This window comes from Leptonotus elevatus, chromosome 4 (assembly GCF_054856555.1).
Source record: "Leptonotus elevatus isolate MCC_2025b chromosome 4, RoL_Lele_1.0, whole genome shotgun sequence".
Taxonomy (NCBI): domain Eukaryota; kingdom Metazoa; phylum Chordata; class Actinopteri; order Syngnathiformes; family Syngnathidae; genus Leptonotus; species Leptonotus elevatus.
In genome coordinates this window covers 3,064,327-3,076,988 of record NC_141242.1, presented here as the reverse complement: position 1 = coordinate 3,076,988, position 12,662 = coordinate 3,064,327, and the positions used below count along the sequence as shown (strand labels likewise).

Sequence of the window (12,662 nt, the reverse complement as noted above, 5' to 3'; positions counted from 1 at the left end):
TTTCCAAAAGCACTTTTTATTCAAACGCTCAACTGATTGCAGCTGTTTTCCATTTAAAAAGGTACGAGATCAAAAGGCAGAAAGCACCGAGGGCCGTTTCGGCTGTTTAGCATTTAACCCCCCACGAGCCCCAGGGAGCGCCGCGCACGCCTAATCTGTCTTCCCACCATCCTGCTGAAGGTATCTTCGCAGCCTCATTAGCCTGTTCTGAAGGTCATTCAAGTAAGTGTTGAAAGCTCACATATGTAAATACACGGCAGATCCTTTTTATGAATATAATGAGCTCATCGTTGTCAAGTGGAATGAAGAAATTAAAAAAACAAAACACCATCTTGCTTGAGTTGCCAAAGTCTGCACTGTTCAAGTTGTTGTTATACCTTTTTATAGTTAACATAAACCGTTGCACACCACCTCAAAAATTAAGTTTATTGCTTTAATACATAAAAAAACGTTTGGTAAGACCAGCCGTCACCCCCTGACCAATGCTTTTAATCCTTTTTTTTTTCTTCTTCTTTTTTTTTTAAAGAGCTCAGTATTGTTCATTCGGAAATGTCATCATCATTGCTCTTTTATTTATTTATTTATTTATTTTTATTATTATTTTTATTTATTTTTTGTGTGGGTGCGTGCGTGCGTATATTTGTTAGCTCACCAGAAAACCTTTTAGAAAAAATCTCATACCGTTCACCTAAACCGAACACCAGGAGACCCGAGGGGACCAAAGAAAACCAAGGAAGGTGAAATCCAGCACCGACCAGACACCCCCCACCAGAACTCCAATGCTTTTAATCCTTAAAGGGGAAGTCAACCCAAATGATTTGTTTTGAAAATAATGTTTTATGCAGCCCCACTCGTCTAAATACGGCATTGTGGTTAATATTGCCGTTTTTAATCCATCACGGGTGGCGGCCGTTCTGCTGACCAATCACGGCGCACCTGTTCACCGAAGCGGTGATTGGTTGTTACCTGAGCAACATCGACGTCATCTTCAGTCGACAGCAAGTGGCAAAATGGCCGCCCCCCTGAGATGAATTAAAAACGGCTGGCTTTTGCTTCATAACTCGTGTTCATCAGAATATCATGTTGAGACTCGCGAGGTCACATATAACATATTATTGCCAAGAAATGTTTAAGGTTGACTTCCACTTTTAACATATTTTTCAAAGGTCTTGGAGCCACGCGTGCTACACAATGATTTGAATAACCAGTTTTTAAAGGGAATTAAACCTGCAATTACCTTTTTTTTGTGGTTGCATTGAATCATTACAGTAAATTTGTAACAAAACAGACTTATTCAAATGTATCTCGGGTAACTATTTACCCTTGTTACTGTCAAAAAAAAAAAAAAAAAAAAAAAGCTGACAATACCGCAAAACGTGCAGCGTGAGTGTTACAGCACTTCTACGGCAGTTTGATCATTCAAGATATTTAACCGATTTGTTTTTGGTAAATGGACTACACGTGAAGCTATGGGCAACACTCCATTTGTTGACGTGACATTTGTTGTTTCCGCCAAGCACGTTAGCAGACAACTTCCAGGCTGATGAGCAAGGCAGGCAGGCAGGCAAACCGTACCATTCTGTTTCTTAGGGTGTGCACGCTTCCATCCAGGCCAAACTGTGAAACTCGATAGCAACGTAGGGAGGAGGGTGACTGTGGAGGACTCCTTTTTTTGATCAGCCTTTCAACCTCTGGACAACCTTTTTTAATTGACTCCACAGTGGCCCTGAGGGCAGATTCACTGTTGAGGACCCTTGGGAGTAAAACTCAATCCTGCCCTGTCCACCATTGATAGCAAAACAGTTATGAATACCCCCAAATCCGTCCATTTTATCCTCACCAGGGGGTGAGCTGGCTGGAGCCTATTCCAAAGCTTGAGATGCGATTCCAATCCAGGACATCTTGAAATGCAAACCACTATATTCAGCATGCTCCCGCTATTGTTTCATATTATTCCGAATGTGTCATTTCACGACTCGTTTGAATAAATTAGATATGTAGAGGAGGAGTGTGTCTTTTGTCTGCCTCCTCTCTAAATAGCTCTTACTTCAAAGGAATCAACGGGAGCCAACATTCAAATTAGAGTTGACAACGTGTGAAGCGTGTTTGTCTCTGTGTGCCGTTTTTCACCCAGAAAACGATTCCCGCACGAGATCATTAACTCGATCACTGCCAGCCGTTTTCGGAGTTCACCATTTTGCAACCCCTTTTAGGTCATTTTGACTGATCTTTGGAAGACCCACGGGGTATTGTGTTCTGGGACAATGTGAACCGCGAGAGCCTGAAAGAAACGTCTGTTGCCAGGACAATTTTTTTATTTATTTTTTTATATCTTTTTATTTCTTGAGTAAACAGCAGTAGAGCATAGTTTCGTTTCTGACCCAAAAGCTGACAAAATGCCATTTTTGTGTGTGTGACATGAAACGTCAAGCAGAAGAGTGACTTTGTTGCTCATATTTTTGCTTTTTGCAAGGCCCACAGAATATTGTGTTGTATTACTATAAAAGCGTGGAACCTACCAAAATAAAGATTAGAGTGTCTTGTTTCATCAGGAAAAAAAAAGAAGTATATTTGTATCCGTTTCCGTTTTGCAGCAATTATAGCAATAGAATATAGATAAGTTTCATCGATATTCACATTCCTGGTGAAGACGCTGTCGAAAAGAGCTTGTTGCAACATGGCCCTCCCTGGCTGATCTCTTATACTCTGCTGCCACCTGCTGGCCGTTTTTGTAATAACTACCACTACTTTAAGCCAGCTTTTTATGTCAGAAGCTGCATCAAAGCCTTCTGTATGCTCTTGTATTTAAAACAAAAATGTGGAAGCACGTTTTTGGGGGATTGAAGGACAAAGTATTAAAAAACATTTCCACGTTTTTGGCTTTGCACGAGTTAAACTATAAAACAAAAGTCTGTGGTTGTTATGATTGGCTTGGCACTCTTTAAAGGGATACTTGACTCATCGAGCCATTTTCAGCAGCAAAAAGTTAATATTTTGTCCAGAGTGAATTTGGTAACTTCATTATTTTTCATGTACAATTAATGCCTTTAAATACAAATTTTTCCACTTGCTATTGACTGAAGATGACATCACCTGTGCTGAGGAAGAAGCTAACAACCAATCATGGGTCCATTTGCTGACCAAACCCAGAAAACAGGTGAGCCATGATTGGTCGTTACCTACTTCCTCAGCACAGGTGACGTCATCTTCAGTCGACAGCAAGTGGAAAAATTTGTTTTTAAAGTTATTAGTTGTACAAGAAAAATAATGAAGTTATCACATTCATTCATTCTGGACACAATATGAAATGTTTGCTGCTGAAAATGGCTCAATGAATCAAGTCTCCCTTTAAGCACCGCCTCTTGCGGTCGGAGAAAGACGAAATAAAGCACCAAAAACAAGACACGGTTATTTTGATGGCAAAATCCCTTTTTTCTCATAACTCACCTCATTGCACGAGTTGAAACGGCTGGCTTATTTTTATTTATTTATTATTTTTTTTAAACGTGCCATCACTCATTCACTTCACAAACTGTCATCCTCTCATGAATGCGAGGTGCCAAAATGATGTGTTGACATTTCTCTCCCTTCTAATCCAATGTGACAAGCCGAGAGCCTCTTCCAAGTGTAATCACGCAAAAAACGTACTTGACGATTTTATGTCGGTGGTTGGATTCCAGTTGACGAATAAAATGTCCACGGCGGTGAATGAGTTAATCAGGTGACGGCAACATCCACCTCTGCTCTCTCCGCCTTCCTGCTGCAGGAAGTTTTTTTTGGGATAGGGAAACGATCGTGGAAAGTCGTCTGCTGTTTTACACGGCGGCATTCCCGAGAGAAATGCGACTTATTTTTTTGCTCATGTGATGAAGAGAATTTCACATCCTCTCTCCCGCCAATGTTTCTTTTTTTTTTTTTTCTTCTAAGAGCTCAGTATTGTTCATTCGGAAATGTCATCGTTGCTCTTTTTTTTTTTATTATTATTATTTTTTTTGTGTGGGTGAGTATGTGTATGTGCGTGCGTGCGCGCGTGTATTTGTTAGCTCAATGTTTGTCTTTCTATATTTGGCTCCTCTTCAAGTGGATGCGTTTGCCAACTAACAAAAGCACTAGAAGATCGTAGTAATGAGTCGTTATAACGGCTCGTCTTAATGTGAAGCCAAGTTGACAGTCGACTTCCTCTCTAAATCTGCACATGCACGTCTACCTTCAGAGCTTGCGTAATGACAGCGTGTCCGCCCCGAGGAACACAAAAGACGTCTGGGCTCCACACAAACAAACATGCAGCGGCTGGCTTGATTGCTGCAGGCCCGCACCCAAATTATAGCCCTCCGCTCTCTATGACAATGGGGGGTGGGTTTGGGAGGGGGTGCCGGTATTTGTGGCCCCGGGCGGGAAGCTTTCATGTGCGGCCCTGGGAAGACTGCGTGAGATAACGGCTTAGCGACGCAACACTGGCTTCAGCGAGGCACGCTTTAAATGCTCGCTCGGTCGCTCGATGGCTGAGGAAATGATAACAAACGGGCTTTTGGTTGAACCTGGCGAGACTCGATCCGTCGTCTTATCCGTATTTTCACGAAGGGTGTCAGGCGATTAATTTTAAACGTAATTAATCACATGACTTCAATAGTTGACTCGCGATTCATCTCAAATCATATCTGTTTTAAATGTAAAGTTTTCATACTCTTGTTAACATAAAATTGGGGGGGAAAAGTTAAACTTATAGAAACGTGGCAGCATCTTTTAGTCATTGCTACATTAATTTCATAAAATTGAATTAAAATTGAAAAGATGTACTGTAAAAAAACGAGTGTATTGATTTGTTGAGGTCATTTTTCTGCCACTAGATGGCATAATTGCATTTGTAAGACTGACAGCTAAGTGCATTTTTCTTTTCATATTGAGAGCTATCTAATCTTTAACATGAAGTAACCTGTGAAATTCTGCACATTTTTAAAATTGTCAAATACAACTTGACCCCAGTTTCCACAAATATATGCATTATTATTACATTTATTACTGCTAAACTTTGACATGGACGTGTCTGCTGTGTTGCGACTGGAATTCCCCCAGTACAGGCTTTGCCAGTAAGGGGCGGTCATTAATCGCGCATTTAAAAAAATAATGGTGTTAAAGAAACTTTAAATGAACGCAATAATTTTGACACCCCTAAGTGGAATGTCACCCCGTGTTCATATATGTGTATTGGTAGAGTATTGTGTGGATTTTGCACAGCAACGTGCCAACTTTCATTGACCACTATTTTAAGCGGAGTTCCTCAGGGAAGTGTATGAGGTCCATTATCTTTTGTCTATTTGTGATGTCACATTTGTTACAAAGACAAGTGTGGTTTAAGCTTCTTACTGAAAAGGATTGGACCTAAAACAATTCCCTGAGGAACTACATTTGAAATGGTGATTGGATGACGCTTATGTCGACTGGATGTTTTAATGTTACAATCCTATGTATGATAAAGATAACTGTATAATATACTATACTTTAAACTGGACAACAGTATTGATTACAGTAAACTCCGCCCACAGGAAGAGAAACAAAGTGCAGTGATTCCACCCCTTTGCATCTATAACCACTTTCAATCTTATGGGAAGAGGTTTTTTTTTTTTTATGTTTTTTGTTGTTGTCCATTTTAGACATCACTGAAAAGGCTTGTGAATGTTTACTTTGTCTTGCTACAAAGTCTATTTCAGTCTTTATAGAAAATTAATGGACCAAAATAAATTCTCTGAACTATAAGCAAAATTGTAACTGATTTTTTTTTACTTCGGATGGATGTTAGTGTGCAAAAATCCCGTACACAATATTGATGTACTGTACTGCATTATAAACTGTATGGAGCAAAAATATTAGAACCTACAGGAAATAAAATGAGGGAAATGGGGTGTTGTTCCTACCTTTTGTAGCTTCCACTCTTCTGGGAAGACTTAATGAAATAAAGAGAATCTAAATGGACTTAAAACGTTTCCCTGAGGAACTCCATTCAAAATTGCATTACTGTTATTTTGGATGGATGCTAGGATGTCGTGAAGAATAATGATATATATATTATACTGAACCATATTTAGTAGACGCAGGTGAAATTGACTCATGAAGATCCTTAGTTGCACCTGTGCAGGAAAATGACTCAGCTTTTACCTGAACATTTGAAAAATAAAAATGCCCGCCGGTAGTCTAAATACTTCTCTCCATATAGCGTATCATGTTGACAGTATTGTAAAAAGTTGAACGTCTGTCAGCATGCGAGTGAAGAATGTGCAAGGGAAGCGCAACGCTGAAGGATTTTGAGGCGCTGGCGCTGGCGAGGGCTGGCTTGAGGCCGGCGCTTGGTGTCAGGAGGGCGGCCAACATCTGCGCTTCACTCATCTGTGACGGTGTTTGCTCAGCAGCACATTGTCCGCCCAAGCCTCCCCCCCCGGGCCGACCCTCGCCGCATGCGCTCTTGTTTTCCACCACCGTAACGCGACTTGACGGCGGCCGCGCACGCTCGAGTCGAGACCTTGGCAAAATACAGCTGACCTTTGCCCAACATGGACGCCGTCCCGCTGAACAAATTGTGTATTCTTTGTATTTGACCTTCATTCAAGGGGATGCAAACGGAAAATTGACTTTTAACTCTGTGTAAAGTGAGCCCCGCTACTTGATGCCTCGCAAAACTGTTTGCAATTGCCAATAGATGCCACAAGATGGCGGCAAAGCACTTCTATTAGATATAGCTATGGCCTAACTAGATAGAGCTCCGCCTCCCTTGGCACCAAAGCAAACCTGCGGCATCTCAACTTGCAAGTGACCTGACTTATGAGTTTGTTTGTTTTTAGGGTACGAGCCCAGGTATTTATGTGCTTTGATTAGCGAGCAACAATTTGAGATATGAGCGCTCTGCTAGCTTAATTCTAACAAATAGTGGGAATTATCATCCTTTTTCAGGGGTGTCAATTACTACTAATATGAAATCATTAAATTACAGTAGATGCAAATTACTTTTTAAAACAAAAAATACAGCAAAGTTAATAAAAGGTTTGTTAATAATCATTGTTACACAATGTTTAGGTGTTAAATTCATTTAATTTGTGAGACTATAAGTACACCTATTGATGAATAAAAAACAATTCCAAAAATGTAATTGGAAATTTATAAATCGTTTGCCTCTGAAAATTCCTATTTCTAAAACTTTTGCGACGTGATAATCATTAATAAATAGCCAACAACATTTTGATGAAAGGCATGTATGGTTACAACAATTTAAATAGAAAATAAATAGTGCATCCTAAACTTGCAATTATAATAAAAACTGTGAAATGTGTGACAATGAGTACATTAAAAAACAAACAAAAAAAAGCAGTAAATTTCAACAATTAAAACAGACAAAAACCTTATTTGGACTTGTGATAAATAATAATAGATAAAGCATTTGATACAAAAATCTAAAATGACAACAATCCAAATAGAACAATAATGAACTAAATTTACTCCTATGGTATAAAACTGCTTGTCTTTTAATAAAGAATACAAACGGGGAAAAAATATTCACCTCAAATTTCCATCTATACCTAATTGTTTGTGACTATCAACGTTAAAGCGTTAACTAATTAATCACAAAAAATGATCGCATTAATCATGTATTAACGCAGATTAATCACACTATTCATTTTGACCGCAGATTATCCTTTGGGAGCACAGGTTGTGTTTGAGCAATAAACATAACTACATTTAATAAATGTTCGCGTATGACATTCAGAATATTTGTTCATGTCAAACTATTGGGAGTCATTTTTTTCCCCATTTTAAATTATGCAAATAATTAATTTATTATAAAAAGAAGAGAATGAGCGTGCGCAGTGGATAAAATGTTTTGAAGACGTCCTCATAACATTAAATGTCGAAAAAAAATTAATAGTACATAGCAGGTGCTCTTCAAATTTGGCAGGCAAAAAATATTGATTAAAAGGCCTTTTCAATTAAGCGATGAATCGTGATGAATCCAAATTCTAAAATGTGATTAATCTGATTAAAATTGTAATGGTTTGACAGCTCTAGACGTATGGTAATGACTGTTTTTCTAATTGCCATCTCCGACCGTGTCACTTGAGGTCACAGTGTGGAGCCCATTGTGGTGACGTCACCCCACGACGAGTAGGAGGAGACGATGAAGTCAACACACACACACAGTAGTAGTTCTTCCACATTGACGCGCGCGCGCGCACGCAGTGAGTGAGTGGCTGTCGGCGAGTCTTTGCACTCTTCACTTCTCTCAGGTGAGTTTGATCTATTGTATGTTGTCATTTATATTTGGTTTTGTGCTTAAAGTAAAAAGGGTAATTAGCAATTTGACGAGGTGGAAGAAATCCATTGTTAGAAACTTTTGATGAGGAGCAGAAGGATACATTAAACGACAATTTACTGTATCACAATTTAATGTTTTGACATTTTGAGGGTGGTTTATGCTTGGATGTGGTAAAACACTATTGGTATTTAGGGGACTTTTTTCTTCTTTTTTTTTTAACCTGTCTCTCAGCGTAATGCTCGGTGGTCTCTTGCGCCCTCTGTTGGCCGCTTGCGGGCTCGTGCTACTGCCCGTCACCGCCGCCACGGTCCACTTCAACTACAACAACGGCTTCTACTATCATGACGTCAGCAACGGCAATGGCAATGGAGAGAGTAGGCACTCACTCACTCACTCACTCACTCACTCACTCACTCACTCACTCACTGCGTGTGCGTGCGAAGAAATAGATTTAAAGTTGCGATTTTTTTTTCCACATTAGATTATACAATGATTTTTTTTTTTTAGTATACATTTTTTTCCCGTTCTAATTCCTTACCATTGGTTAAGAAAATAAATCAAATAAAGATTATAAACTCAAGTCATATTATTGTATTGTATTTTAATTTCCATGAATGTTTCCCAAATTTAATATTTTGTAATTATTTATTTTTGCGATTACGTTAATGACAACTATCTTAAATATATTTGTATTTTTTAATCAAATGTATTGATTAAAAAACAACGTATTTCTGACCCATTTTAATTCCATGTATTTTTTATTATTATTCCCTAAATATTGTCACTATAAGCTATTATAAATATGTTCTTATTTTGATACAAGTTTATTGAGTTGAAGTAAAATAAAATATCATTCATTCATTTGTATATATATTTTAAAACATATTGTGTGGTTTTAAATGTATAATGAAAAATACTTTACTACATTAATTTATTGCGTATTTATATTTACAATACTTTTTTAAAGCCTTTTACACTAGTGCAAAAAGTGTCATATTTAGCTTTCAAAATTGATGTCTTATGTCTTCATGATTATATATTTTTTTTAATTGGCATTTTTGCATGTTTGTCATGTTTGCATTTATTTATTTTCAGAACAGTGTTTATGTCGGTAAAATTGGTAACTTTTGGAAAATACATTTGAATTGACTCATTATCTAGTAGAGTACAGTCAATGTTTTCTTATATTTTATATGCAAAGTGTCAAACTGTGCAGAATGTTACAGCGGCTTAAAATAATTTTGGATTTAATTAGCCCAATTTATTTTTCAGTTTATTTTTCGATGTAAAATGAACCCTTCAAGTTACCTTGTTATGTCGTCCTGCAGTCTATTTCAACGGCGTCCGTCTGTACGTGGAGTCCCCGCAGCCGTCCGTGTCAGCCACCAGGGGCAGCAGCGTTACCCTTCCCTGCCACTTCCACTACGAACCCGAGCTAAGCGCGCCGCGCCGGACACGGGTCAAATGGTCGTGGTTGCCCGCCGTCGGCGAACCCGCTGACCCCGCGGCGGCGGCGGCGGCGGCCTTCGCCATGGAGACGCAGGTGATGGTTGCCATGGGCAACCGCCACCGTAGCTACGGCGGGTTCCGGGGTCGGGTCCGCCTGAGACGCTCGGCCCCGGGCGACATGTCGCTGGTCATCAATGAGCTGCGTCTCAACGACACGGGGCGGTATCGGTGCGAGGTGATTGACGGCTTGGAAGACGAGAGCGTCACCGTGGAACTGGAGCTGCGAGGTGAGTGGACGACATCATTTTTCATGAAGCAGGAAGTAGCGTATGACGTATTTCTCTTCCTGGCGACAGGTGTGGTCTTTCCGTACTACTCGGACAAAGGACGCTACCACTTCAACTTCCTGGGGGCCCAGCAGGCGTGCCAGGATCAGGACGCCACCCTGGCCACGTTCGAGCAGCTCTTCACGGCGTGGGACGAGGGCCTGGACTGGTGCAACGCCGGCTGGTTGGCCGACGGCACCGTGCAGTACCCCATCACCGCGCCCCGCGACGGATGCGGGGGGTCGGACTTGGCGTCGGGTCTGCGCACCTACGGTCAACGCCATCGCCTCCTCCACCGCTTTGACGCCTTCTGCTTCTCCGCTTCCGTCAAAGGTCTGGATCACTAAACGTAGAAGAAGTAGAAGATATTTGTGTAAAAAATATATTTTTTTATTAAGTATTGATTACCTCTGTTCTTTTTACGCCTTAAAAATCCTAAATTTGCAATATATCAGTCACCGGGCGCTGCCAAAAGGTTGAAAAAGTATTGTAGTTACTTTACAATCAGAGGTAGTAAATCCAGTTCCAGAAAGTAAAAACTCTGCCACAGTTTTGCTTTAGCCCCTGAAGCTAGCTAGCTAGCTAGCTCCCTAGCAGGTAAACTGGCACCATGTGAGCTAGCTAGGGAGCTAGCTAGCCCCTAGGACGAAAGCCAAACTGTGGCAGAGTTTTTACTTTCTGGGCTTGGATTTACCATCTCTGTTTACAGTTTACTTGACTTTAAAAGTAACTAAGTTAGATTAGAAGATAATTTTTTTGTTAAATTCTTAATATGAAATTGGAAACTTACTGGTTTTGACACTAATAATGCAATATTAATTGGAAGTACTTTTTTAACAGTGAAGTTTAAGAATAAAGGTTGTTTTTTATTAAAAATAAAATAACTTTTTTTTTAACGTGGGGGATTATTTTAATTTTAAATTAATTAAAAAATACTAATTTTTGCCATACTTTTTTTGTGTGTAGGTGTTTTTCAAATATATATTTTTAAGCTAGACAACACTTTGTCAACAGCACATACTGTGCCACATACATTAATATTTAGTTTAGCTGACACCCTCAAAACCGTGACTTGCTGATTGTGAAATCCTAGAATGCTTGACTTCAAGCTGTAAACTCTTTGGTTCCTCTTTATTTTGTATTCTATAGTGTCGTTTTTGTTGTTGTTGCTATGTGTCTATCTAGGAATGGGTCTCCTCCTGTATTTTATTATTTTTTAATTACTCGTCTTGTTCCACATTGGCGTGTGAGGCAAGTGTTTACAAATGTTACTCACTGATGCCCTCAAGAGGCAGCTAATGGCACTACCACTTGATTGTGAATAGTGTCAGAGACGTTGCCAAAATTAATAATATATATTCAACAGCAAATTGTGACTTGGCAAAGTAACTGTAATCAGATTACTTCACTAAGAGAAGTAACGTTACTGTAAAAGATGGATATTTACAACCTGTGATGTCATTTTTAGTCGATAGCAAGTGACAAAATGGCCGCCCCCTGAGATGGATGCAACCTTTGTGACGTTGTGTGTTCTCCTTCCCGCAGGAGCCGTCTACTTCCTCGCGACCTCAACCAAGCTCAACTTCACCGAAGCGCTGCAGGCGTGCGTGGCTAACTCCAGTCACATCGCCAAAGTGGGCCAGCTGTACGCCGCGTGGCGACTCACGGGATTGGACCGCTGCGACGCCGGCTGGCTGGCGGACGGTAGCGTCCGCTATCCCATCGCCAGGGCCCGCGCTAACTGCGGGCCGCCGGAACCGGGGGTGCGCAGCTTCGGCTTCCCGCCGCGCCGCCACAAGTTTGGCGTCTACTGTTATCGCTAACCAATCTGAGAGGTTAGCTTTAGCCGTAGCCTGCAAGAACATGGCCATTATTGAGGCCACTCGAGTGGATTGCTCTCCTCTTCCTCCGTAAGACCGCGCGTGACTGCGATGACAAACTTCTTCATGCCTCTTTCCCACTGAACAGTACTCGCTTGGCTCGACTCGCCTCGGTTCGTGCCGGTCCGGTCGGTTTTCCACCTCATTTTAAAAGTTCTTCAGTGGTTGGCAGCAAGCAGACTGCGGAGCATCCAGAGCTAGGAAGTCACGTCGGGGTAAGCTAACGTTAGCTTGTGTGTTTGTTTTTGTAGCCAACGTTTCCTCCAAAAAGTTTTTGCTAACGACAACCTGCCAATAAACATCACGTAAATCTTTTTGTAAACAACAAAGACAGTTTAGAGTCTTTGTTTTTGTAAACGATAATAATTTAGAGTCGTCAATAAACGGCGGACATTTTGTAAACATCAGAGACCGCTTTGAGTCTTTATTAATGAACCTAATATCCATTTTTATAAACATTAAAGAAAATTCGGAGTCTAACCTAGCATATGTTATCAAAGAGTAACAGAACATGTTATGTTGAATGCCATTTAGGGTCTCTAACTCTCACTCGCAGCCATTCGCACTGAAGCAACCCCCTTCGCTCCCGGCAGTTTTACTGGATTTTGACAGATTTTGCAAGGCCCACAGAATATTGTGTTCCATTGCTATCAAAACACGGAACCTACCAAAAGAAAGAATAAAGTCTCTTCTTTCATCAGGGAAAAA

General features: G+C 40.4%; 1 protein-coding gene across 1 annotated transcript; it reads left to right on the top strand.

Annotated features, from left to right (window-relative positions):
• The first annotated feature begins 57 nt into the window (after positions 1–57).
• On the top strand, positions 58–12,361 carry hapln3 (hyaluronan and proteoglycan link protein 3). The gene is made up of 6 exons (XM_086072973.1): positions 58–180; positions 8,106–8,270; positions 8,531–8,673; positions 9,628–10,035; positions 10,105–10,407; positions 11,620–12,361. Exons 3-6 carry the CDS (start codon positions 8,535–8,537, stop codon positions 11,895–11,897), a joined length of 1,128 nt encoding a protein of 375 aa, XP_085929099.1. The 5' UTR covers positions 58–180; positions 8,106–8,270; positions 8,531–8,534; the 3' UTR covers positions 11,898–12,361.
• The last annotated feature ends 301 nt before the right edge of the window (positions 12,362–12,662 follow it).